Genomic DNA, 27,821 nt, shown 5'->3' with positions numbered 1-27,821 from the left:
TATCTATCTATCTATCTATCTATCTATCTATCTATCTATCTATCTATCTATCTATCTATCTATCTATCTATCTATCTATCTATCTATCTATCTATCTATCTATCTATCTATCTATCTATCTATCTATCTATTCCTTGTTTGGCATGCTCTAACTTGGTAAATAAAAATTGATTTGATTTAATTGATCTGTCTATCTAATCATCGTATTCCCACCCTTTCCACGTGAGCCAATCAGAGCGTGCTACGTCATTTACAAGCGACAAGCAAATGGTGACGTCCATATGTGCGACACACTGGATAGAAACATGTCTATGAATGGCTAATTGCGGCTCGTTAATTGCATTGTTTCCCAACAACACACCAGGACAATTAACTATAGATTTACTAAACGTCATTGGCAGAGGGGTTTTGTTTTGAATATAATCTTGCCCCCTCCCTTCGTTGAACAGCCGAGTGCCAAGCTAATGCTAATGCTGCTGGCTAACGCGCGTTAACAAGTTCTATTATTTTATGCCGACGCCGCTCGTGTTTTTTGCGGCGGCATGAGTTCTAAGTACGGAGACGGAGGACGAGGCAGAAGAGGAGGCAGTAGTAGGGGGAGCAGTAGAGGCTACCGTGATGGCAGCAGAGAAAGAGCTAACCGGGGAGGTGGAAATAGTGGCGGCCCCGACCAGGACACCTTTTCTCGTCATCCTTCGCATTTGAAAGGCCGAGAAATTGGCTTGTGGTATGCAAGACACGGAGCCGTGAGGAAGAAACAGGCTGACCGGAGATCGGTATGTTTACACACTTGACTAGGAACTTTTTTTGGGGGGGGGTTATTAGAACCACACTGCTCGAATAACGCGTAGAACTTGTGACAAGTTTCACAAACATTCCTCCTTTTAATTCTCCCATTTCGCCTGCATGTGTGAAGCGGGCAGTGGTCCAGATGGATGAGACCAGAGAGCAGCACATTATCAAGCTGCTCGACTCCGTCCAGAATGACCAGCCAGGTTTGGGGAGACCAAATAGTGATGCGAGAGGCTCTGCGTCGGGCAGCTGGCGTGTCCCGTCCAGTAAAAGTAGTCACTGGTGAGAACTTTTTTGACATATAATAAATACTTTTTCATTCATGGGGAAAATCACTGCTTTTGTAGGCTCCACGATTAAAACAATAGTAAAGCACAAGGCTAAGCAAATTTGCCTAATAGAATAGAGTAGAATCATTATTTTTATTATATTATTATATTAATTATTAATATTCAAGATACAGCATAACTGTGTGTGACCAATGTGCTTCGTGCAGCTACTTTGATGGAGACATGAGTGAAGAGGAAAAACAGAAGATCAAATTTGAAGAGGAAGACCAGGAACGGTCTGCATTTATTATTAATGTTGTATTATTATTATCTGCATTATCCTCAGGCACTATCCCGCTGCTTTTATTTACTCATGACGAACATTTTGACGTCCAACTACATTTTATTGTGGCAGTGTTTCACTCTAACCGTGTAAAAGAAGTACATAGACAAAAAGAATGGCAACACAATCATTATAATGAATACTTTAGTGATTGTGTAAGACAGCTGATTTTGTTTTTATTGTCTCCCTCCCACAGTTCAATCTCTCAGGCAATTAAAGACGAGATTCCTGACGCTTGGGATGATGACGGCGACGATAATGATCATGCGATGGAGCGGCAGCAAGTGAAGATGGAGGAAGCCAAGGAGAAAGTGAGGAGGAATGACAAAGATCTCGAGTTCTTACTCCATGAAACATCCAGAAATGTCGCGCTGGATGAGTCCTTGAAAAGAGATCTCGAGTGTAAGAAATCACACTCAAAGTACAAGGAGATGCTGGTGAGTTTGAGTGACAGCTTCGTGTTTCTCTCATCGCCATTCAACGCTTAAGAATTTGTCCTTTTCCACAGACGTTCAGAAAGAAGTTGCCATCCTACGGGAAGAAAGAGGTTCGTTCTGAATTTTGAAATCTGAGATATGAGTTTCATTTGATCATGCTCCCAATTAACAACATCGACATTGTTGCCCCATCAGGAGCTGGTCCAGCTGATTAATTCCAACCAAGTTCTGGTAGTGAGCGGCGAAACGGGCTGCGGGAAAACCACCCAGGTGACCCAGTTCATCCTGGACGACTACATCAGGCGCGGCATGGGCTCCGTGTGCCGTGTGGTTTGCACGCAGCCTCGCCGCATCAGCGCCATCTCGGTACGCCAAAGTCGCTCACGGCGTCGCTTAGCTCGACTCTCTGGCTAACTTCCGTCTCACGCAGGTCGCCGAGCGTGTGGCCGCTGAGAGGGCGGAACAGGTTGGCAATGGAAATTCGTGCGGTTACCAAATTCGCTTGCAGTGGTAAGTGCAAAATGCCCCAAGATTTATTTCGGACTAATTTGGAAAATTCAGTCCGTTTTGTCTTTCTCCAGCAAGTTACCACGGGGAAAAGGTTCAATCCTCTACTGCACCACGGGCATTGTTCTTCAGTGGCTTCGCTCAGACTCGTGAGTGTCCCGCCTTCCAGCGTTTCGTTTTTGACTTTTTTTCCCTGTGTCAGTCCACTTCATTGATTTACGCTCGCTGTCAGTTGGCAGGAAGATTACTATGACCACCCCCCCCCCCCCCCCCCCCCACCATCATCCTTTTAGGCAGAGAAAGCACACACAGTTGAGTCATCCCCGCCCACTCCTCCTCGCATCCTCGGTCGAAAGCGAGAGTGTCTGCTTTTGTTATCTCATTTGCGCTCATCCCAAAGTTGGCACGACTTGACCTGCGTGAGTCATTTTAGGGCTACGGGCAGTCAGACCAAAGGCTGCGAGTATTGTGCCTCAGCTATGGGCCGAGGTCGCTGCAATACATTTATCCTAAAAGAATGATGCAAAAATATTTTCAGGGAACCCAAGAACTTCATCACAGATGAGCATCTTTATATCAAATGCCCGAAACATGTCCTGACAGGAATTTATCAAGTATCAGTCACTTGGTCCTGGATGAGGTCCACGAGCGAAGCCTGCAATCAGACGTGTTGCTCACCATCGTCAAGGACCTACTCGACGTGCGACACGACCTCAAGGTCATCCTCATGAGCGCCACGCTCAACGCAGAGAAATTCTCCAAGTACTTTGGTATTTGCGTCCTCCACGACAAGCATCATCCTCCAGCTCTTATCTTTCGGATGTCGTAAATAATTGCGCTCTCTCCTTTTAGACAACTGCCCCATGATCCACATTCCGGGCTTTACGTTCCCAGTGGAGGAGTTCCTCCTTGAGGACATTGTGGAGATGATGAGGTAGAATATGACATTTACATCTCACTGTTAGACCTTGATTGTTGAACCTGTTTTTATTTATTTATTTTTTCTCCACCAGATATCAGCCTAAGAACAACGACCGCCGACCCGCTTGGAAAAGAGGCTTCTGGCAGGGGCGCCACACCAGACCCGAGAAGAAGGAGAAGGAGGACGAATACAAAGAGAGCTGGCCTTGTTATGCTCGCACGCTCCAGGACAAGTGGGTTGGAGAATTAGGGATGAGGTAATATTGTGTCATACAATGTCACTTGTTTTTCCCTCCCAGATACTCTGAGAGCACAATCGCCGCTCTTGAGACGCTGGACGGCGACGACAAGATCGACTTGGACCTCATCGTGGCGCTTATCCGCCATATCGTGCTCAACGGTGAGGTAAGTTCCAGGTACATTTTGCACAATATTATCCAAATCCAAACCGGGTGTCATTATCGAGCAGATGGCAGGAACAGCAGGGTTAGGATCCATCCAAGCGCGCCCAGACATAAGATGAGAGAAAATGACACGACAACTGGGCAGCGGGTCGGCGCTAATGAGCCATTGAACAGATGCTCCCCCTCACTGAATGTTGATTCCCTCTTCTTTTGGTCAATTTCCAGCGCCACGCTTATTACTGTAGTCGCGGAAAGACTGACTAGGGTTCAGCCGCGGCCGTCAGTCACGGCGACGCTCAGCCCGAGTGGCCCATCGACGTATGTCAGATGGATAAAAGCGACTGATCGGCCGTGACAAATTGATGAATAGAAGAAGCGGCCGAGCGGTTATTTAATGCCTGCGGTGCACCATAATTAGACCAATAACGTGCAGCCATGAATGGACATTTGGGGGAGATAATAAGTCAACATGACTGTTCTATTTTCCTCTGAGAGTTCATAAAAGACTCTGTAGACCAATACTAATAATTGGCTGTAATTTAAACACAGTTGGCTGGCGGGTGAAAATGCTTTTTTTTTTTAATTTATTTCCGCTCCTATTGAGAAGATGAATTGCAGGGTTATTTTCAGCCAATTTAATATCATCCCCACCGTATTTCTTTGTCCTCGTCTAAAAGCCGCGGCTATGAAATGATGAAAATCCATCAATCATAAATAAAAATACAGACGCTCAAGTTGTCTCCCAAACAAGCGCTCGCAATGAATCTGGCGGCAAATGTCAACTTGGGTGATAACAAATTGGGCGAGATAAGAAGCTGCGAATGAATAAGTTTGGAGGATAGGAGAAATTCTTTTGTCCTCATCTTAGTTTGCTTACGTTGGACAGGAAGGAGCCATCTTGGTCTTCCTGCCTGGCTGGGACAACATCAGCAGCCTCAATGATTTGCTGATGGCGCAGCAGATGTTCAAATCAGGTAAATGCATCTTTTCATAGTTGTCACGTGATTTTATGACCTCATTAAAGCCTGGTCTGTGCTTGCAGATCGTTTTGTCATCATCCCGCTGCACTCGCTCATGCCGACCGTTAATCAGACGCTGGTCAGTGTTTGCCGCCTCCATCTCTCTTTCCACGTCCGCTTTTATTTTCACTCCTCCGTTTGTGCCGAAATCCAATCTCAACCTCATCTCCAAAGGTGTTCCAGCGTCCTCCACCTGGGGTGCGGAAGATTGTGATTGCTACCAATATAGCCGAAACGAGGTAAGCGACCGGCCGGGACAAATGTTTTTTTTTTTTTTTTGCTCCAGGCTTTTCCCAATTTCACTTGGCTGCAAAGCGGCGAGTAAAGATTAAGAACCGCGAGGGCTTGAACGGGCCTGACTAATTGAAGATTTATTCTTGCGCTCACGCACAAATGAAAGAAGTTGACCGTGCTCTCCATCACTAAAAATAGGTGCCCAGTTCCTCCCTAGGGCTCCGTTTTATTTTCTACTCCAGCACGATCCCGAGTCCAAACGAAGCATTTTCGAAGCGCTTGCTTTTTGAAGTGCCTTTCCGTCTGATTTCATTCCATTCCCCCAACTGCTTTCAGCATCACCATTGATGATGTGGTTTTTGTGATCGACGGAGGCAAGATCAAGGAAACCAACTTCGACACCAACAACAACATCAGCACCATGACGGCCGAGTGGGTGAGCCTGGCCAACGCCAAGCAGAGGAAAGGTCGCGCTGGCAGGTGCGGCGTATGGATTTCTCTTTGTTTACTCACGGCGGTCCATTTTATGCCTGTTAAGGCCGCTGTGATTACAGGCCAATTTTCCTTTTATCATCCCCGTTTGTGGTCCGAAAGGAGAAAAGGCGAAAGCCTCTCAGAATGGAGCCCGGCCCAATTAGCATGAGATGCTTGCTGAAAGCATTTTAATGAAACTGATTCCTAATTAAGCTTTTTTTTTTCTTCTTCTTCTACTTAGAGTGTGCCCCGGCAAGTGCTATCATCTGTACAATGGTCTCCGAGCCAGCCTTTTAGATTCCTACCAATTACCAGAAATCATGAGGACTCCGCTGGAGGAGCTGTGCCTGCAGATCAAGGTCCGTTTGCTAGTAACGCGCCGTCCAATCGCAGGCGGCCTTCTCAAAGCACAAATCTTCTCGCACGCGCCGAGTTGTTGGAAAGGCACATTTGTCAGCATCGTTGACACATCAAGGCCATTTAAAATTCAATCTGTTTTCCCAACATTTTTTTTTTGTTTTTACAGTTTGCCTGATCCTGTGACTTATACTCAGGTGCTTTCTCATAAATAACTTTTTAGGTCTCTGATTGGCTGAAAGGTCCTCACATTTTTTTTGGAGGACCTGTTAATGTGTTTTTTTCTTTTTCTGCAGAGATTTTCTTTTTTACCTGAATAACTGTACACAAAGGACTTAGCGTTCACACGGCGCCCTCTGGAGGAGGCGAGGGCATCGCCTCTTTTAGCAACTCATTGCCATTTCCGTGGCTCCAGAAAGCCTCCCAATCCACTCACTCTCCGCCTCAGCGCATGCTAATGGAACACGAAGGGAAAGGTCACTCCCGTCGATTGTTTGCATCGGCGGCTTTATTGAGTGTGTTTTTAACGTTGCCCCTGAGGTTCAGCTTTGAGGCGTTTGAATACATTTTCGTCGTGAAGCCGGCAGTTGAAAGTATTTCATGCGTCCGTTTGCTAACCGAGCAGGAATAATAGAACAAGTGTGAGCTTATTCTATTATTAGTTTTGGCTTTTGTATTCTCGATCTAGATATTGCAGCTCGGGGGCATCGCTCACTTCCTGCAGAAAGCTCTGGACCCGCCCAGTGAACAGGCCGTCAATCTAGCCATAAAGAACCTCCAAGTCCTGGTAAGATGAAAAAAATATATCGTTTTTTAGAATTTGAAAAATGAGTGAAATATCTTTTTCGTGTGCGTCAGAACGCTTTGGACCATTCGGAGAATCTGACGCCGCTGGGTTTCCACTTGGCCCGCCTACCCGTGGAACCTCACATCGGAAAGCTCATCCTGTTCGGAGCGCTGCTAGGCTGCCTCGACCCCGTACTCACCATCGCCGCCTGCCTCAGCTTCAAAGACCCTTTCTTCATCCCTCTGGTAGGGTCGCCGCCCCTCGTACGTAAAAGCAGCCGTGTGGTGTGACATGATGACCTCACAGGGCAAAGAGGCGCTGGCAGACAAGAGGAGGAAAGAACTGTCCAGGAACTCCAAAAGCGACCACCTTACTGTGGTCTATGCCTTCCAGGTAGTCGAGCTGATCACGTTTTTTCTAATGTGTCATACACAAATCATTATTTGTCGATTGGTCAGGGCTGGCAAGATGCGAAACGGTGGCGGCGCGAGCAAAACTTCTGCTGGGACAACTTCCTGTCTATCAACACACTCCAGGTCGGAAATAAAGATGAGCGTTTTATTTGTCGACTTTTGGACCGGGTTAGCTTTTGCCAACACGTGACCCGCGTCTTGACTCCTCGTCTCGTTTAGATGCTGCACAACATGAAGGGCCAGTTTGCCGAACATCTCCAGAACGCAGGCTTCGTCAGCAGCAAGGACCCTAAAGACCCCAACTCTAACGTCAACTCGGGTAGATAGATAGGAGGAGCTCTTCAATGGTTAAAAGTAATGTTTTATACCAAAGTGACATTCTGCCCTTCCCTCAGATAACGAGAAGCTGATCAAGGCGGTGATTGTGGCCGGCTTGTATCCTAAAGTAGCCATGATCCGACCTATGCATAGCAAAAAGAGGCCCGGGTGAGAAAGATCATTCATATGAATCTCCACACAAATGTTTTCAAAGTTATGACACACTTTCATAAGTTTATTTCACGAGCAAACTAGACGGTCAGACCGAGAGCAGATTGTTCCCCGCTGTCAATGCGATGGTTCTCACGCCGCGCCGTCTGAAACGTGGCCGTCTGAAACGCTCATCGCGCTTCCCTCTGAGCCCGTCTTGGCAGGAGTTAAAAGCTGAAACAACAACAGACAGACAGACAACTGGTGCAGTAGCATCCTAATGAAATCCAAAGTTGCTCCAAGTTTGCAAACACAATTAAAATAGCGGTCCGTCTGCTTTTGTTTACGAGTAGCATGACACCTGAGGATAGAGATCTCCGCTTAAGTCAATCATGGGCCGGGCCATCTGCTGGTGCTGGCTTAACCATTGCCTCATCTCTCGCTCTATACAAAATAAATAAACAAAAAATATAATAAAAAAAAATTTTGTTTTGTTATCTCGTGCAGGGTCAAAGTGTACACACAGCACGACGGGCAGGTGAACATTCACCCCAAGTCCGTCAACTCCGAGGAGACCAACTTCAATTACAAGTGGCTCATCTATCACCTCAAAATGAGAACCAGCAGCGTAAGAAAAACTTTCATTCGCCTTACTGTGTGTTTAGACGTGTGTGTGTGTGTGTCGCCTCTGCTTTGGACGCGGTCTCCGCTTGGCGAGTGGTTAAAGGTTGGCAGTTTTAGCCCGAATGAATATTTGATTAAAAGGCTGCCTTTCAAACGCTCTTATGCTTCAAAGACTGCACACGCACGCAGAGACAAGAGAAAGCGTGGCATTGACGTCACGGTGCAGTGACGCGTTTGTCCCTGACAGGCTGATGCGGTCGTCTCCGCTTTCTCGTTCCTTTTTCTTTTTTTATGATTTTATTGTATTTGTCAAGGAGCTTCCAGGATGAAATGTGCCTCTTGAATGCAGACTGGCTTTTAAGCAGCCCTTTTTAGAATGTATTTATTACCCAAGTCTGCAACTCCCTGGCCGATTTGTGATAGATTGCGCCGCCAATTTTACAAGCTCTGACCTTTTTTTTTTGGAATAAACCTCAACCTCCCCACCTAATCACAAATCCCCCAATCAGGCCTCGTGTCTCATTTTCTGTCTCCTCAGATCTTCCTGTACGACTGCACCGAAGTGTCGCCCTTCTCTCTGCTTTTCTTCGGCGGCGACATCAGTATCCAGAAGGACGAGGACCAGGAGACCATCGCCGTGGACCAGTGGATCGTCTTCAGGTCGCCGGCACGCATTGCTCATCTTGTCAAGGTAATACAAAGCAGCCCAACAAGCATTTTTATATATATATAGCACAACCATGGTCAATTTTTCCCTAATTGGTGCGTTGAAATGTATTTGTTCCTTTTTATTTAATAATCAACGACTCATCTGTTCTCTCTCCAGAGCCTAAAGCAAGCGCTTAATTCTCTGCTGGAAGAAAAAATCCGCAGGCCGGCCCCTGTGGACTGGAAGAACCAGCAATCCAAAGACTGCGCCGTCATCACGGCCATCGTCGATCTCATTACCACGCAGGAGTCGTCCACATCAGAGGCGAGCGCTGGGGGCGGAGCCAGAGGCCATGACAAGCCTTTGGCCCCGAGAGGACAACACAGATACTTCAATGACGACGACGATGATGACAATTAGCTCGGAGTGAAAGAATCGCAGGTTAGTTGTCGTATTTATTAGAAAACCACACACATTTTTCGGTGCTTTCTTACAAGTCGGACGACAGAAAGTGAAAGCAGTTTTCAAAGCCCATCAATAGTCACCTCAAACGTATATAGAATGTGCAAAAGCGGTCGGTCATTTAATGTCTATATGAAATAAAACTCCACTTCAGTGTTTGCCAAACTTGCCGCCATATTATCCATTCATCATTGCGGTCGGGTCAAAAACTTACATCATCAAAATAACGTATTGAAAAATCCACGCCATATGAGAAATAATAAATCATTCCCAATAGGTCAACAATTAAGCTTTTATTATTTATGACTTGATGTGCCATACATACAATCAGCGGACACTTCATTAGGTACAGCTGTACAATCGAAAACACCCCGGACAAGGAGCTGTATCAAAAATGTCTTTTGCAGCATTTACAGTAGAAATCAAAAGTTTAGGCACAGTTTCTCATTTAATAGCATGGCAGAGTGTTTTTCGCAATTTTGATGAAGGACAAAGTTTCGATTTGTATTTGAAAAACATTTTAAAATAATTGTTTTTTTTTACATATTTACAACTGTTGATTTACAAGTTCCTGCAATTCATGGTTACAAGGTGAAATCTCGGGTGTGCGGATGCAAAAGGACTTTTTCCATTGCCACACCCCCACAGCTGTGGCAGATGGTCTTGTTGGCACCTTAAGCTCCAAGAGAGCAAACTCGTGCGTCACCAAGTGTGTGTGTGTGTATTGTGTCTCTCGATTTAAAAAAAAAAAAGAAGAAAAAAAGTACCTTCAGCTTTTAATAAATGGCATTTTCCACCTGATGCGCAAAATAGCAATCCGCAACATTGCCTCCCCACCAAATGGCGTGTACGGACAAAAGTAATGGAACACACTTATCTTCAGCCTTCACAATTTTTTTTTGTGGGAAACCTGTTATTAGTTGAAAATGTTTTGGTGCCAAGGATGTATGAAGTTGGAGCTTTTTTTAGACAAAAGTAGTCTTTTGCTGCCATCTTGTGTCATCTCAGTGCCAAATTCATTAAGACAAAAGTAGTGCTTTGCTGCCATCTTGTGACTTTTTGATGCTGAGGAGAGGAGCTTTTTATTTTTTTACACAAAAGTAGTGCTTTGCTGCCATCTATTGACCATTCTAAACCTGAACAGGGAGGAGTTGTCCTGGGTTTTGGGTTATTTCACAGGGTGCTTTCTTCATCATTCAAGTCTCCTGTTGGTGCAATGGTCTTGGGTCTCAATACTTTTGTCCTGATAAGTTCTGTCTGTTTTTTAAGGACACCTTGACAGCACCAGGTTGATGCCACCTTCTCAAGGACCTATGAGTTATTCATAAGATGTCGGCCATCTTATGTCATCCCTGTTATTCATGGTCACCGAGGACTAACGTGAGGACTGGCTCAGTCAAACGTCCCTTTTACGGTCCCCTGAAGGTCACACGTTGGTTTCCAGGCCCTGCAGGCGGTCCATCCTCTGCATGTTGCGCTCGATGGTGGCCTGGCACGTGATGGGCTCGGCGCACTCTGCCAGGAACCAGCCGCGCTCGCCGTCACGTAGACGCTCTCCTTCGTACCAGCCTGACACAAAGACATCAAGTTGAGTGGGGATTCTGCGTGATTCGATTTTGGGATTTGGTTTTCTTACCATCTTCAACCAGCTGTGAGACCAGCACCACGTCAGCCACCTGCAACGACAACTCATCCGGCTGCTTGGCCGTGTAGGTTCTGGTCACCTCCACCTGCCTGGCATCTATAACAACACAATTCCTAAGCACTCCTTTTGGTCGCCATTGGTGTTCTATTCAATGACCACACGGGGGCGATATTGTCTTACTTGTCCTATCTTGATTCTTGTCTTTGTTGACATTGTGGCCCAGGGCGCTGATCCACCTAGCGCGTTCGTTCCTAAAAAAATAAACACTTTGGGTCAATTAGCAATTAATTTATTTTATTCCAGTATTAAATGGTGCAAGTGTAGCTAATAAATTGAATGTGCATGGGGAGCTTTGAGAGCTTCAACAGAATGGGCCTCATTGAGTGGATTTGAGTGGCTCAGCAGGTTTGGAGACAACAGAGGTGTGTTGTCAGGTTGTCAAGCTGAACAGAAGCAGCACAAAGGCAAAAGTCTCAGGAGGCCACTGAGGGATTTAAGCCATTTCTCTTTCGTTCTTGTCTGATCCATGGGAAGAAAACATGCACAGTGGGTGGAGCCACGCAGATCAGCTTCCACGAAACTTTATCTCTGGATTTCACCTGTTCCCACATCCCACTTAGCTGAGGGTGAGGATCTCAAGAGTGTTTTCTGAAGCTGACTCATAAAACATGAAGGAACATGCTGATGGAAGTCAAGCGCAGGTTGTCCTGTGAGTCAGCCTGGATTATTGTTTTTCAGTTGGGCTCGAGGACACGTGGTGTTGCAAATCTTTACTGGTCATAGTATCCCATAAATATGAGACAATACACAATTGGGATTTTTGAGCTTGATCAGCGGGCTTAAGTTAACCGATCGCAATGTTCATACAGGTAATTTACTGCGTTGTAGAGTATTAAATGATTTACTTTTGCCCATGTTCAAATGAGTATGATTTAAATATGAAACATTCAATTAAAAAAACAAGCAGAATCAGAACACTTTTGATTTTTCTTCTTATCCCAAACCCATTTTCCCATAGGAAACAAAGGAAGTTGATCTACCGTAATTTTCGGACTATAAGTCGTGTTTTCTTTCATAGTTTGGGTGGGGGGCGACTTATACTCAGGAGCGACTTATATACATATATATGTATTTTTTCACTTTTTTGGGCATTTCATGGCTGGTGCGACTTGTACTCCGGTGCGACTTATAGTCCGAAAATTACGGTAATTCGTTCCAGGGTGAACCTTTCACCATCATAAAACCTTAAACCGTACACCTCATTTTTACATTCCTTCGTCATACACGTGTAAAATTCCAAGCTGCTTAATGATACTGCCTTCGGGGACTGAATATTCCCCCCAAAAATCCCAAACATGGCACGGTCATACCATAAATGCCCACAATTTGTGATTTAACATCTCTAAGATGGCCGACTTCTGCGACTCAAGTCGACACGTGCTTTCACTTAAGCACCGTCACCCAACACTCCAATTCTTATCACAAAATAGCCGCTTTGTGATTCATTAACCAACTCCAAGTGCAACCTTACCTAACAACCAGGTCATCCAACAAGACTCAACAAATGCTTTCGTAACTTGATGTAGTGAGCAACTGTTTTTTTTTTAATACAGCCATCGTGACACATGTCCACATTTGCCACCGGGACGCAGCTGAACACATTTTTGGGGGACGGCGGATGTCGAGCTGTAGCGTATGGATGGAGCGCATATGTGTATGACAGGCGCTTTCATGGTTATCTGTGGAATGTACGTACCCGACGTGAGTGTGTGTGTGTGTGTGTAGGTGCAGACAGGTGTTAGGCCGGTTAGGTGAACGACAAAAGGACGAGAGAATGCGAAGCGTCACAAATCCATTCTCAGTAGATCTCCTTACTGCTTCTTTCCCGGCTAGATAAAGAGCGACGACAGCCTTCTTCTATCCTTCCTTCCTTTTTTTTTTCTTTCCCTAACCCCAGAACACTTCCCCAACCCAAAGCAAGGGTCAAAGCACGTATTCCGACGCTTGACGGAAACCTGACTTGAAGGGAAACGCATATTTGAACCAGAGTAGAACGCCAAAATTAATCAAAATATAGCATCATGCTAACAAACGTAAATATGACAACCGTTGTGTGTTGGAAGTTCACGTCTGACTAACTAACAACTGTGTCGGGTCGCTGCATGGCTTTTTGTGTGACAATGGCTGTTCCGGCCCGGAGACGACGAGTTATTCACTGAATGGGGGTCACGCCAACGTGTGCACGGCACTAAAACAAAAGAGCACGGAGGGGCTGGACAACAATGGGAAGTTTAATCCCCCCTGCCCCCTAAAACAGGCTCATGTTTAATGATTGTGTCATTAAACTCGCAGTCCCAACAGTTTTCTGTCGTAGTTTTTGGTTAATGTAGTTGCAATTTATTTAGCATTTCATTTTCGTATTTGTGTATCTGCTCATATCGAAGTTGTCATGGCCGAGCGGTTAAGGCGATGGACTTGAAATCCATTGGGTTCTCCCCGCGCAGGTTCGAATCCTGCTGACAACGGTTAATTTTGGGGTGTCAGTATCTCTAATAAATTAAATATGCATCTAATTTGCCCTCTTAAAAAAACGACAACTTACTGAGGTCTAAGGACCTCCATAGTTCGTTCCAATTTAATTCGACTGACTCAATGATGACCGCTTCCATGTCTCACGTGGGCTTGAGTCACTAATTCGAAAAGAATGGACATCGGAAGTGAGAGCTATTTTCTGACCTAAAACAAAAGATAGCGCAAACACGAGATGATCAAGACGGGTTGAGGGAGTGAACCGTCGTGTGTGAATGGGGGGTGGCTGGCGCTCGTGGGAAATAGCCTGTTTAACAATGGAACGCTGCTATGCAACCACTGTAAGAATGGACACTTGCCAGACTACTACAGTGCGCACACACACACACACACACACACACACACACACACACACACACACACACACACACACACTGTGACATCCCAACCAAGGCCCCCCGAACTCCCAAGTTATCAAAGGAGGAAGGTTTTTTTTTTTCATCACATCACAAAGTGCACAGAGGGGGCAGTAAGCCCTCGTGGAGACATGGACAACACTTGTCTTGCTCATCACAATGTCCCCTCTTCAGCGGGCCCCACATAATTACAAGCACGTCTTTGGTCTTTTTTTTTTTGCCAAATAACCAAAAGCAAACATTAGCGGACTAAGCTGAAAATAAAAAAAAAACGGCGCAAATTGTCTCTCGCTCATCAAAGTTAAAGATGAATGTTTTATTGATATTGAGTAGATAGTACGCTGTAGGACGGTTATTAAATTAAATAAATAAAAAATATATCAAAAAAATAAATAAATACATTTAAATTAATAAAATAATTTAAAAAATACTTGTAATTTTTCCAGTAGTTAATAAAGGTTTTTACGATCAAATAAAATTAAACTCCATCATGCTCATAGGGTCAATCGGTTGTTATTATAGGTTGGGAATTTTTTTTTAAACTAATCATATTTAGTTGGGAATACTACAAAATTCTCATGAGAAATAGTCTGCAGGCACAACCAAGTGCAACTGTTCATTCTCCAGCGTGGGCTGTAACAAATAAACCGCGTAGCAAGCCAAGTACATGACAGATCCCCTTTGTTTATGTGTGCGTTACATAATCTGTCTAAACAAACCTTCTTCACTCTATTTATTGTACAAAAGGGAGACGGAACTGGCAGTTCGGGAAAAGCCTCTCCTAACAAAGATAAAACTATAAACCACATAAAAGTACTTCTCAGATGTACCGAGTCAAGAAATGATTCAAGCAGCCACGTGCCTTTTAACATATTTAAACCGCCGAGTTGGCAGCCCGTCAATAAAACTATTAACCGGTGCGCCCGGCTCGCCTCACAGCAAGAGCCAAGACAAAATGACGGACTAATAAAGTTTATTTCCAAAGTCCCATTAGCAGGAGGTAGTAAAAGGTGAATGTTATGGCGGCGACAATGGAAGTGTAACAAAATATCCCTGCGAACCCGACAAGGGCCGAAAGAGACGGCATTGAAAAAGCTGGGTTAAACCTGACGACCGAGCGAGAACTGAAAAGATGGAGAAGTGTACTCACAGTAGGTCCGTCCCCAAGATCATGGGCACCTTTTCGCCGGAGTGGTTGCTCTGGAAACGCAGTCGGAAGAGGTGGTTGGCGCCGCCTTGCCGTGAGCTCAACATGCCGGCGGTGCCGCGAGCCGGCGATAGATTGACCTCCTCGGGCTGGCACGAGCCAACCCAGATCTCGTCCCTCAGAGCGTAGTCGATTACAGAGTAGCTCTCCTCGCTGGGAATGAGAAGAGGACAGTGGAATTGTCACTTTCCGATGTTTTTAGAATCGATTATCGTGTCGACGAGTTCATCGATTAATCGGATAACGTTTTATTTGCATTATCTGGTTATTAACCAATTCTTTTTGGTTTAGCTCTCCTCGCTGGGAATGAGAAGAGGATGGGAGAATTGTCACTTGCGGATGTTTTTAGAATCGATAGCTGCGTCGATTACTTTATCGATGAATCGAGTTTGATTTAACTGTTTATAACCGATTGTTTTTGTTTATCGAGTATGATTTAGCGATTACAAAACCAACAATTATGACTCTGATACTAGCGCCAAAGGCGTAAAATTGCCATGTCCACTTTTTCCGTGTCGGTGCCCAGAATAGCCCCACGCGAGAAGGGCGGAAATTCCAGCTGGTTATTTTATTCAAGCCCCTCTCACCCAAACATTAAATTGAGATCAGGTTTCTTCATCCCATCATGTTTTAAACCCCTTCGAGGCTAAAGACCGTCAAGTTAATAATGGTCACCTCGAGAGGCTCATCAATCAGTAGCCACATAACATGTCACACTTTACAGCAGTTAAAATAAAAACTTAACCTGATTTCCCACGACTACCTGTCCCTGACTGTTCGCTTTTGTCGGCGAGCGAGCGCACACGCTCGGTAGGAAACATCTGGAGCTAATTGCGCGCCCTTACATGTGAAGCGTGTTTACGTAGCGCGCCCAAAGAAACAGGAGCTCAAGGCGAGCCCATGTGGGTTTTATCAACTCGAGACTGGAACGGCGGCCCAACTGGCGAGGAAACGCCGTCACGTGAGCCAACGTGTCCATTAAGGGAGCACGCTCCAAAACAAACAGGAGTGTCGAAACGCTTCTGTTTTTGCACCCTCGGTTAAGAATATGAACTGTTGGACTAGCGAGGTCGCGTCCGGTCAGGGATTCCGGTTACAGTCTGGAGGGTTCTCGAAAAGCTTGTTGAAGACTACCCCCACGTTTCTACCCCACTCGATTGTTTGCAAATTAACAGTTGGGGGAGGAACCCAATTAGCATTAACTTCTCATTAGCATACTGGAATATTCACAGCTATCAGAGGCCTGGTTGAAAAATTGTCTTCGGGAGTAGTTTCATCATGGTTGAAATTAAATGAGGATTTTCTACCTGGTGTGTAATAAATGAAATATTCTTACACACAACTTCTGTATTTCTCCCTTGGCAGTTTTCATGACTGATAGCCCTACAGGTAAAATGTCTGGAATGCCTTTCGCGTGGCGGGGGTGGCGAGAGGCAATTGGAACACGAGCAGAACCTGCATGGTTGTGTGGTGAGTTTTCTCATTTGTGTGGCTGTATAAAATGCGAATTTAAACCATTTAAGTGGCCCTAATCCGATACGGTATAAACTCTGAGATTGAAAATAATTCCTTCCGGAATGCGGTTGTGCCTGGTTTGTTCGAATTTGGAAAACATTCCAATAGAATATATTATCTGTCTACATGTGTTGCTCCACTGTTTGTTTTCGAACATCTCTTCTTTTATTTTTTTTCCATTTTTCCTCCATTATAAACTATTTGCAATTAGCAATTCGCTAACATCGACTGTTAGCTAATTGCTAATCGTTCCTTTATCTGTTACTTCGTTTTTTCGGTTTTTCTTCCCATTATAAACTATTCACAATTAGCAATTAGCTAACATTGACTGTTTAAAATATGCCAGGTTAGCATAAAGGAAAAGGTTAGGGAGTGAAGATGAGAGGGAATCCAGCTGCTATGGCTTCTTGGACGTTATGTAAGTGTTCCCGCACTGTCGACGCTTTCCTGCTGCGTGACAGCCAAATCTGACACAGGGCTTGTTTCCCTCTTAATATTCCCACTTTGGATCCAGGAATCTGTTCACAAGTAATCAACCCGAACCGTCATTCAACCATGTTGACTGAGGAATCGCTAAATCTGCCGACATGCTAACAACTAGCAAACAAACATGTTTTTCCTCTAAAAGCCTATGATGTCATGGCTGTTTCGAACCTGCCAATACTTCAGCAGTGTTTTTGTTTTGACGGACTGCACACAGCCAAGTTGCGTGACTCTGTAGCGCAAAACAATATTATAACAGCTACTTTCATTCGTACTCCCAAAAGCTGGTCCAAATTCAAACTGGACTGCGCATACCAACTCAGTCTCCCTCTTCCAGGTTCCATTCCCAGAAAAACATCATATGGAATGTTTCTTTTTATCCCCGCCCTTCTCATGGATCCTTAGGAATTTTAAGCGAGCCAGTCAGGGGACGATCGATTCCAGAAAACAAGGGAGAGCGATTTGAAGTTTTGGGATGCAGAAAAACACCCACCCACGCGACATGCTAATCAAAAACACATCATTTCCAGGAAGTATTTAGCCTTGAGCTGGAATCGCCTTTCTAATTTTGATGACTCAACGACAGACAGTCGATGGCGGGTTGTATTCTTACTTCTTCTTACGGGTGACGATGAGAACATCGTTGAAGAGGAAGAAGTAGACCTGTTGCCGCGACGTCCTCTTGAGGAATATACCGTTGTCCTCCCCGAAGGCTCTCAGCTCGCCTCGCTTCACCATCCACCGAGATGATGAAACCAGTGGGAAAGGCTACGAGGTCATACAAAACCTCAGATTAGTCAAACTTCTTAAATATGTCATATTTTATAAACATCTACCTTGATTTTAAAGTCCAACTGGGAGTTAATGGTGTACATCATCTCGGTTCTCTCCATGGTGCGGGCACCTTCGTTGCATTTCCTTACCACCTGCACATTAAAAAAATATTATTAGTTTAAGCTACAAAAATATATAAGGAGGAAAGTATATTAAAAAAAAAGTAAGATTTGGTACTCAAAAGAAGATTTATTTATTTATTAATTTAGTTTTTTTTTTTCGAAAAAAAAAAGATCCCACTTTTCTGGTTTTCCGTATTATAACATAAACATATTGTTTACTCACTGACCTTGCTGACGGCATGTAACGACTTCTTACATTCTTCATACTGCGCGGAATCTTTCGGAGTCTTCTGACAAATAGTCTGCAGGAGACAGGGCACGCAAAAAATAAAAACCAGGATCAGTTGATTGTGGCTATAAAAGCACACGGCGCCTTATCAATGCTTGATAGCGTGTCGAAACTCCAGAGCAGCTGTGGGAAAAGAAGTCAACCGAAAGCAAACTTTCTCAGGATCTCGAGGCCTCTGTGTTGACTAAACCCCAGAGACTCTTGGGAGACGCTCACCACATTTTGAAGCAAAAGGGATGAAAGTGGAACGCGGGAAATTAACAATAATGGGCACTGAAGAATAAAGTCAAACGGTCCGTGACGTCAAATCACCTGAACTGAAAGTTTGCTGTAGGAGTCAAAGTCTCGTAATTTTAAATGACACTTACGTCCATGAGCAAGGGTAAGCGCGTGACCCTCTGCATGGGCAGGATGAGGAAGGAGATCATAGGGAGGTTCCTGCAGTCAGGGTGGGCCTCAATCTTGCTCAGTACCTCCTTAAAAACTGGATTCTTGGATCTGGACCATGAGGAGGAGTAAGAAAAAGTAGCTTGAGTAAACTGCCAAGGTCAAAATTTGAGAGTAGTACATTCTGGATGGAATCCAGAGGAGATAAGATAATACGTGTGTTTGCCTGCGGTCACTCACAGGAGCCTCTGAAGGGTTCTCTGCTGGTAGACCTCGTTGGAGCAGTACGTCACGTAAGGATCAAAGTTGGATTCTGCGTGCTTGCAAACGATGTCGCTGATGCTGTCGATCACAACGTTCTGCTGGTGTTTCTCTTCCAACTGTTTGAAGAACCTAAAGACAGGGACAGTCACATTGGTCTTGTAAAGGTTCCCCGGAATATTCTTGTGAAGAAACCACATAGAGACCAAACCGGGTGGTGGGGGGTCGGGGGGCGGATGAAGTCATCTTGCAAATATTCGGCCTTTGGGGGTAGTTCCTGAGGCAGTGGTTGTGTGTAACAAAATGTCGCTAACCACCCGAGCTATGCCGCCCACCCAATCAATCAACGACAATAGCAGAGAATGCAAAGCTGATTCATCTCCGCTTGGTGCTAGCAGAAGATTTTGTTGCAGGACATAACACAGGCAGGAGTGCACACAGGCAGGAAACATCCCCAACACCTTTCCCTTGTAAGATCACAGAAGAGGAACTCCACACCTCTTAAAATAGAGACACGGTCCAACATGAAACTCAACAACTTTTCCTCTTCCTGGGGAGCACCAGATGGTCTCTAACAGTATCTAACAAAAAAGCCTTGGCGAGTCATGCAAAGCTGTCAAACAGGAAGGCAACAAACGGCGACCTTGACCACCTTTGCGAAAGAAGATGCCCTACTCCACTCGAGCGTGCCATTCGACATTTAAGCACCCTTGATACGGTATGTCTATCTTTAGGAGACAATGCTTTTTAAGGCCCCCCCCCCCCCCCCTTCTTTCCTTATGAGGACATGCCCACACAGGATCAAAGCGAGTTATCCTAAACATTTGTTCTAAGCTCAGGTCAAGGATGTGGCCTCAAAACTCACTGACCCGACCCCTGTGGCTTCATGTTGGGAATGTGGAAGGTGACACGACTAAGACTACTTTACAAATAATGGATTTGGGCTATGTAAGAACTTTGTTGCTAACCAAAACAGCAGCGCGGTTTTCTATACAAACAAAGTCCCTGAAGTGTATTTTGGAATATTCTACTAATGTAACGTTGTCATTCTGGTAGAAAATGACTTTTCAACTCCGTCACTTGACATGATATAATCTACGACTCCATGTACAATATTTGTGGAAGTATGCTAAAATGACAGGCTTGGTGATAATATACGGAATGCTAGTAAACCTCTTAACCTGAGGCGGTTACTGACGTGTACTAGCTACCCAATGCGTAGATGTGAAGGGTATAAGGTGTGTGTGGAATGACGTGTCCGAGAAGGTCACGGCAAGTCTCAACAGAGGGAAGGAATTTGTGTGTGGATATACGTCAAATCGTTAAATATTCGATCCGAGTGTATGATTAATTCCTAAGATAGTACAATTGGAATGCAACCCACACATGTTTTTTAGATGAATGTCATAAGGGACAAAAAATGTCACAACATTTTTATGTGTGTGGTATCATTATCAGGAATGGGTGTAAGAGTGTAACAATATTGAAACAACATTTTAGTACAAACACATTCCAGCGCCAGGAATCTGAATGGACGTGCTGCTTCGTATACTTTTGCATCAATGTTAAAACATTGGGGGGGGGGGGGGCTTTTTCACCAGCGTTTCCAACTGGGCTCTTTTACAGGATTCTTAAAAGTCTGTTGTTACCAGACTAAGAACGTCGTTAAACGTCTCCATCTAAATCAGGGTTTATAGATCAACTGGCAACCCAAGCAAGAATAAAAATACAGCTTTTAACTCAACTTGCCTTTTAGTCTTAATCTGGTCTCCGAATCTGTTTAGTGTCGGTAGCGACTACGCTCGAGCTGAAAATAAGCCAGGCTGCAAAATGTGGCAAGAAAGCAAATGTTGTGGTGTTTATAGACACACCTCGCATGGAAGTGAGTGTGTCGAGGTGCTATTAAACGCAGAATTATCCGGCTCATTGGCCGAAAGCAAAATACCGCAAAGTTTTTACGAGACACACAGGAGTCGCCCAAAGAAAAACCTTTTGTTACTAGAATCTAATTTTAGCGGACTAGCAAAACAATGTTTGTATCTCTTACTTTTTGCTAGCTTCGTAGACGTCGGTGATATTTGAAAAGAGGTGGTGGTGTTCCGTCTTGGTCATGGCCTCGCTGAGTTCCGGCGAGTTCTTGAACATGCGGATGAGGATCTCCAAACTGTGGAGGTACGAGTGCTCCGAGGAAATCACCTCGAAGATAGCCTCTTGTCTTTTGCATTCTTCCTGATTCATCCGATCAGACAGACCGCTTTTCTTGACCTTGGTTGGGAGAAAACATTTGAGTCAGTAAAACACTTTTTGGCCTCAAGAGTACCATTTTCAATTTGCCTCGCAGGGATTCTCCTTTGCATTTATAGCAAGAGTGTGCTGTGATTGCATCTGTTGTCTCAGCGTATAATGAGTCCAGTACTTAACATACCGCACTCGGCGGGAAACGGGCAACAAAGTTGTTGTCGGGATCTTCATTGCATGCCCATGGCGACGGATGACATGCCGACGTAAAAATAACAAACGGCCCGCCGGTTGTGCTCATTGAGGACCATTTGTCCGTAAGCACGGAGAAAGAATCTGAAATGTGTTTGATTGAAATCAAATCTTTCGGAATGGACTGGGTGTGAACTGAGATGAACTGATTCTGCCAACGTCTTAGCCTGAATTAAAAGTCTGACTTGAGTTTCACATTATTACACCAGCAAAGCCCTGAGGCATCTTCTACTTCAAATTAATATGCAAGAAAATTCCCTTAATGGCCACGTTCCAAGACTGCGCCTCGTGCTGGAGAAACACCAGGAAGTGATACTGCTTCATTTTGAGTTTCTGGCCTGACGCCCAACTGGGAACAAACAAACCTACATCAAACCGGTAAATCCCTCGAGGCTTCGCCACGTAATCCAGTCGGCTTTGTTCAAAATGTTCTTGTTTGATGATGTACAAATTATGGATGTTTTCAAGTAACGATTGAAATATAGATTGCTACAAAATGCTGCCGACATTCTCGCTGGAATTTGTAGGAATGGATTATGGATTAATTACGTCTCGCACTATTCAGCCGTAGTTTAATCAGTCGCTATTGACTCAAGACGAATTTGGTGTCCAAAAAATGGCAATCTCCTGAGAAGTCAAGCTGTGCAGTTTATCTGAAATATCGCCAAATGTACTGCAAGGTAGAGATACAACAGAGACAACTGGTAATTCTGGTTCTCGGATTATTTAGAGCATGGGTGTCAAACTCAAGGCCCGGGGGCTAAATACGGCCCGCCGAACCATTTTATGTAGCCCGCGAAGACGAATTGACTTCATTTACTAAAATAACAAATTGTCTTCAGGACAGCTGCAAGGGTTGAAGCTCCTAAAATAATTTTGGAGCCAAAGGTTAATGATTTTGCAGACGGATTTGTTGATGCCACAGTACATCATTTCACATCAGTACAGGATGTTTCCTTTGACATGTTTTGTCACGTCCCACCAAGTGATTAAAAAAAAGCCAGCGAGGATGCCCAGGAATAAACAAAGTCACTCATCTCTTCCTAGAGTACATTCCCTCCATTCCGATTTCTAACTGCATTACGCAACTTGGGCGACCGCACGTCCCTCTCAAGGCAACATTTTATGCATAACTTCAGTCTGACAAAATAAGATTAGCAAGCCGACGCATTGGCAATGAGACTACGCAGTGCTCCCAAAAAGAGGTCTGGCTGACTGACTGAAGTGCGCCTGGACTCTTGGCTGAGCTCCGTCAGCGACACTCACCCAACTGGAAATGACGGCATTCTTGAGAATGCGAACATTCCAACTACTGTATATTCGGCTAAAGAGACAAGACGTGAACGGAGTGGGGGAAATGGAATCAAGCTTCGGGGTTTGTTTACAACAGAAGGAGCAGTTTGTAATGTCTGCCGAGATGTGTCTGTAATGTCTAACCACAGTAAGCTGGCTCCAGGACGTCCGGATTGGTCTGTATTGCAACACGATTCCGTTATCAACCGGTGCTTCCGCGGAATCGGCATCTTCATCCGAATCGTTATGTAAGGCCTTTTCCTGATAGTTCTGGTACAGTTCCTCTTCTGAAAGACATCAAGAAGAAAGGATTAGTGACTGAGAAAAGGGATTGAAAATGACGTACAATACTGGAGGTCGACTCTCACCTTCGCTGTCAAAGGTGCGTTGAGGGGTTAGACTGTTTTTCTTGTCGGGAATCTGAAAATAGGATACGACATGTGGGATTGTCCATACACAGAAACTGTCTGCTGACCTCTTTCTAATGACAAAGCCCTTGTGTTTGTGACTGCCATTACATCATGTCTTCCAAGCATCAAATAATAGATGTCCTTGTAAGGCTTTGTTCTGAATTTCTGCACATGAACTTTATTTTCCACCCTGATACTTAATGTCCACTTTGAGGAACACACAAGATCCTGTGCGTGTGCTTGATCTGCTTATCTTGATGATACTGTTATCTTTAGAAGACTTGTGCTCAGCTTACCTTGCTCTTTTTTGTGCCAGTAGGAGTTGTAGGGCTGTCAGGCTTGGTTGCCCCCGGGCTGGTGGGCTTTATAATACAAGGAAGGCCCGGGTTGGCTGGAGGAGTTTTATTATCGCTATCTAATCCCTTCATGGTCGCTTGGGAAAGTGCCTGGGCCTCCAGATCGACTCCGGTGACAACAGCCCTCCGGTAGGAGGTACTTCTTAACCCTCTCTTGAGTGTCCCCGGGCTTTCGTTTTCTCCATCTGTCCCTTCGCCGTGCCCGACTCCCGTGGAGAAGTAGGTCCCGCTCTCCACCATGCTGAGTGTTTTTAAAGTCCGCTTGGGAACGTCCAACCCCAGAAGCCCTGCCAACCCTTGGCCTTGTGGCCCGGATGCGGGGGTCTTGTTCTGTCGACTACCCGAGGCTAAGCCCTTAGGGATGAGCTGCTGGGTGCCCATCTTCAGGGCGGCGGGACTGTGGGTGCTGAGTACGATAGAGGGAGCGGGTGAGATACACGGGGAAAGGGAAGGGGAGGGGGATGAAGAGGAAGCACGCCTGGCATCTTGGGAGACGGCAGGCGAGGGAGACGACTGTCCGAGGAGGGGCTGCCGGCTGTCGGTAGGCGAGGAGGAGCGCGGTGTCGGGGGGTCCGAGGAGGTGAGGGACGACAGGGAGGGGATACTGGAGGTAGAGCTGTGAGAAGGAGTCCGTCTCGCTGGAGGATACGGACTTGACGGAGATGAAAAGGACAGTTCAAGGTGGTTGTTGTTGGGGGTGTGTTGAACCGTTTCAGGTGAGGCTAAGTCGTGATATGACGGGGTCTTCTCCTTAGGCAAGTTCAGGCTGAACACACTGGAAATGAGTGCTTGAGGAGAGCGGACACACTTGTCGGGCCAGACTGTCCGTCCATTGCTATGATTGACTCTGTTGTACTCTTCATTACTCACTTTGTTGTCCAACGAGGCCGATCTACTGCCATCGGACTTGAACTTAGACAAAGAGAAGCGTCCGTTGGAGAAATGTCCGATACTTATACTCCGTACGACTCTGGACTTTTTGGAAGGTTTGTGTAAAACATGCTTCAACACCGCCGTGTTCTTGCCTACAACCTGAGACGTAACCACCAGTTTCTCAGCCGGCTGGCTCAAAGTGAAAGCGCACTTGTCCTCATCTGGGAAGTCCGCCGTCGTGACTCCGTTGGTGTGGTAGCTACGCGGCCGCGGTTTCCTCGAGTCCGGCAGGCTTCTGTGGTTGTCCGTACGACGCTTCCACAGGGGCATGATGTTGTTGTTAGACAGATCCACGTCGTTGCCGATATCCATGGTCCAATTAAGGGTGTCCTCTTATCTGCGTCACAGCCGGAAGGCCGCGGTGCAAACACCTCCACCCTGCCGAGAGCCGAGCTCAACCCTTAGGGCAAACAAAGACGGATAGCAGTTCAATCGGCCATGCCCAGATTCCTATAGTTTACTCATTGACAGATTAAAGTTGTAACTAAAACCAATGACATCTAGAAGAGGTTTTAAAGTTGGCAACATCATGTGACTTTGCACCAAACAAGTTTTATTACATAGGGCGGAAAGCATACATAGGGTGGAACCCTCTTGAAACAGGTACATGGAGTCTCTGGGTTACACACACTGTAGGTCTCAGCCCAATTTGCCAAATTTGTACCAAAACAAATAAGAACAATGTCTCAGAAGTAAACCCTGAAAAACGGAAAAATCCAACTCCATGCAATGCAGTCTATTATTTCAAAGTTTCATATTCACCTGAAACAGAAACGTGCAGTCAGTGGACCTACCGCAGGTCGATCATATTCTCCCAATCCCCCCCTCCTAAATTCCAAAGACTTAATTCCACATCGTATTGGAATCCACGCACACAAAAAGTGCGTGAAAGCGGATTTGGAGGCGAAACAGCGTGGATTGAGCACAGACGAGTACAGTGCAGTACGCGCGCGGCAAAGAGCGCTTCTGAGGCAGAGCGGGTTGGACTGGACGAAACTGGGGGTAAAGTCTCACTGGGCCAGGGGGCGGGGATAGAAGTAGAAAGGAGACACCGCTCGTCCGGTTCTCATGTGCGGACCCCCAAGCGGGCAGTATCGACCCTCTCAGTACAATCTAGTGCGTACACATTCAGTGCTTTTTAACTTAAAAATACGACTTTTGCACGTTTCAACTATTTAACTACATGTCAGGAATAATACAGTATATTTTAAAATATTTTAATTCATTAATAATTATTGCAATCAATTTATTACACGCGTTTAACGACATTTATTTAATTTAACCAGCTCTGTGTACAATAACGTGCGATGTTACTTTGACTTGTAGCTGCCGTGCGCCACCTCGTGGCTAAAAGAAGAATGACAACGTGAACTGACAAAAATGCTGCACTTCAGTATGTGTGTATTTTAAATGCAGTTGGAACTGTACACAAAGTTGTTTTCTTAAAATATTTATATAAATGCCAAATTGCATTTAAGATATTAAATAAAACAACTATGACAGGCGTTTCAATCAAAGGGAATTCCATACAGCAATATCTAGACAATAGATATTATAATGTCTGTTGAGGAGCTCACCATTTTTATTTATTTATTGAATTTATTATCTTGAGGAATAGGAAAAGTACATAAAACGTGGGAAAAGTAACGCTATACTTTGAGTGGCTACTGTTGTTCCTGCTTTGGCCACCAAGGGGCAGTATAATATAAACACATAGCGGAAGAACACAGCTGCAGCTTTTTTCTCTCTCTCTCTTTTTTAATTAGACCGACACAGCTGCAGTTGGCTAATTATGACGTTGTGTGCCAGAAAGCTAGCAAACTTTCCGGACGAAGGTATCTTGTTTGCTTAAATCCACAACATATAATTTCCTTTCATTCATGTTTAATTTTACTTTCTACCTCAACAGGGAAGAGGATGAAACAGTTTGAAGCAAACAAGTGGCCAAGAGTCACTTAACTGTGGTTCCTGGGACTTGAATTTCTGTAAGTGTTAAATATTATCACTGTACATTTAAAACTATTAATGGTTCAAATATGCTGTCCGAATTTTTTTTATCTTGAGTCACTCCAGCTGACCGCTGCAGGTGCACAGATGTTTATCCCAAAAGTAAACTAAAAACATATGAGACTTTCTGCTCCATCAGATTCCAAACCAGTTCTCCACATTCCAAATACACAAGAATCAATCTTTGCTGCGGATTTGCCTTCATGCTTTTGTCTCTAAGCTGCTTAGCTGGGTTCGAGTTTAACCTCGAGTTGTGTGGGCCCAGGGGTATCCGACCTGATGGCCCCTTTGAAAGTTGAGAAGCTCTTGTGTTATTCTCATTAACATGCCAAAATGGAACTCTTGCTTATTTGCACAACAAGCACATTCAATTGGGAGTAGGCCTTAAACCATTTAATAATAATAACAAATGGGTCCAAATAACCCTAAAAGATGAGCTGAGGAAAACTTCCATGGATTGTCACATGTCCATCATGATCTCAATTCCTTCATCTTGTGGCATTTATTAAAGCTGACCTTCCCTCGATAATGTTGTGACTCATTGCCACTCGTCGGGAGTCCTCGCATCCCCTCTCGTCTGTCGCCACCCACGCGTCTCCCGGCCCCCCTGTCGACAAAGAACCGACGACGGCCCGCCTCCGTCTCATTACTTATGCAAGAGCCATATGTTGCTCGACAACAGCTAATGTCTGCAAATGTGTCAGATGATGAACCCGCTCGTCCTCTCCATGTACGCAAGTGTGTAAGGAAACAACAATGGGGGCGTCCATCGCACACATTGTTGGCAGTCGGGCTCGTCGTCATGGTTACGGGGCATTTGGCCGCTGCTGATGAGATGACCTGTGGTTGACCCAGTGTGTGCCTTCGTGTAGGATGATGATGTCATCGTATGTGGAGAAATGAATCAGATCTCACCTCGAGTTGAGATGGATGTCAAAACGCCTTAAGATGGATTCAAATAGGCTTGTGTGAGGATGCTGTGAGGAGCTTCGTCAATATACCACTAGAGGGTGACATCATAACAAGTACAAGGTAAAGTACCCTTTTTTTTTAAGTCATTTCCTGAGTGTTTTGAAGTTGAAAAAAAGTATTTAAAGACCTCATTTTATCCATGTTCCCATTTTTGCTCTCTTGTTATTTATTTATAAGTTTTATGACAACAAATTTGTACGCAATACAAAAACACTGGAGACAAGCGTGAGTTATTTAAGTCAAAGTCAGTCTGCTTTATTGTCAATCCCTTCACATGTCAAGACACACAAAGAAACCAAAATTACGTTTCCTCTATCCCACGGTAACGAGACAGTACACGATAGACATACAAGTAGACGACACAAAATAAAAACAAGAAGGCACGAACAATAAATAATAAATAAATGAGTGATGAATAAATAATAAATAAACAAATAATACAATAAAATAGAGGACTAAAACTTTTGCATTTTAGAAAAACAACATTGAGTTGGAAACTGACAAAATGCCTGGAAAATGTCAGTCTAGTCTTCATCAGAATTGCATAATTAATCAGTTTTTATTCTTCTTCA

General features: G+C 44.8%; 2 protein-coding genes, 1 long non-coding RNA gene and 1 other non-coding gene across 7 annotated transcripts; 3 read left to right on the top strand and 1 right to left on the bottom strand.

The window, feature by feature from the left end:
• The first annotated feature begins 264 nt into the window (after positions 1-264).
• Positions 265-11,780, top strand: dhx36 (DEAH (Asp-Glu-Ala-His) box polypeptide 36). 2 transcript variants are annotated; one of them, XM_061280408.1, is made up of 27 exons: positions 265-776; positions 917-1,074; positions 1,289-1,357; positions 1,601-1,841; positions 1,913-1,951; positions 2,037-2,207; positions 2,272-2,351; positions 2,423-2,497; positions 2,952-3,118; positions 3,201-3,282; positions 3,362-3,502; positions 3,569-3,674; positions 4,560-4,647; positions 4,716-4,771; positions 4,867-4,931; positions 5,263-5,406; positions 5,642-5,759; positions 6,446-6,544; positions 6,616-6,789; positions 6,851-6,937; positions 7,003-7,080; positions 7,177-7,276; positions 7,353-7,443; positions 7,933-8,053; positions 8,588-8,740; positions 8,876-9,139; positions 10,430-11,780. In XM_061280408.1, the coding sequence occupies exons 1-26, from the start codon at positions 543-545 to the stop codon at positions 9,116-9,118; spliced, it is 3,180 nt and encodes a 1,059-aa protein (XP_061136392.1). In that variant the 5' UTR covers positions 265-542; the 3' UTR covers positions 9,119-9,139; positions 10,430-11,780. The 2 variants fall into 2 exon arrangements, with proteins under 2 accessions (XP_061136392.1, XP_061136394.1); XM_061280410.1 differs by lacking the exon at positions 1,289-1,357.
• Positions 9,435-25,265, bottom strand: LOC133155250 (rho guanine nucleotide exchange factor 26-like). Of its 2 annotated transcripts, none has more exons than XM_061280411.1 (14): positions 25,033-25,265; positions 23,278-24,670; positions 22,940-22,991; positions 22,716-22,858; positions 20,836-21,053; positions 18,768-18,920; positions 18,509-18,638; positions 18,079-18,153; positions 17,792-17,881; positions 17,569-17,723; positions 14,901-15,110; positions 10,986-11,056; positions 10,797-10,901; positions 9,435-10,729 (listed from the first exon to the last, which is right to left on the bottom strand). In XM_061280411.1, exons 2-14 carry the CDS (start codon positions 24,580-24,582, stop codon positions 10,587-10,589), a joined length of 2,850 nt encoding a protein of 949 aa, XP_061136395.1. In that variant the 5' UTR covers positions 24,583-24,670; positions 25,033-25,265; the 3' UTR covers positions 9,435-10,586. The 2 variants fall into 2 exon arrangements, with proteins under 2 accessions (XP_061136395.1, XP_061136396.1); XM_061280412.1 differs by having other exon boundaries at positions 25,065-25,265.
• Positions 13,249-13,330, top strand: trnas-uga (transfer RNA serine (anticodon UGA)). The gene has a single exon. It is a non-coding gene; the product is annotated as a tRNA-Ser (tRNA).
• On the top strand, positions 16,319-27,314 carry LOC133155251 (uncharacterized). 2 transcript variants are annotated; one of them, XR_009714647.1, is made up of 3 exons: positions 16,319-16,427; positions 26,180-26,255; positions 27,150-27,314. It is a non-coding gene; the product is annotated as an uncharacterized LOC133155251 (long non-coding RNA). The 2 variants fall into 2 exon arrangements; XR_009714646.1 differs by lacking the exon at positions 16,319-16,427 and adding an exon at positions 26,047-26,105.
• Positions 27,315-27,821: the final 507 nt, after the last annotated feature.

The sequence above is a fragment of the Syngnathus typhle genome, linkage group LG6, assembly GCF_033458585.1.
Source record: "Syngnathus typhle isolate RoL2023-S1 ecotype Sweden linkage group LG6, RoL_Styp_1.0, whole genome shotgun sequence".
In the NCBI taxonomy this organism is placed as follows: domain Eukaryota; kingdom Metazoa; phylum Chordata; class Actinopteri; order Syngnathiformes; family Syngnathidae; genus Syngnathus; species Syngnathus typhle.
The sequence above is the reverse complement of the archived record's forward strand: the minus strand, read 5'-3'. Positions and strand labels throughout refer to the sequence as shown.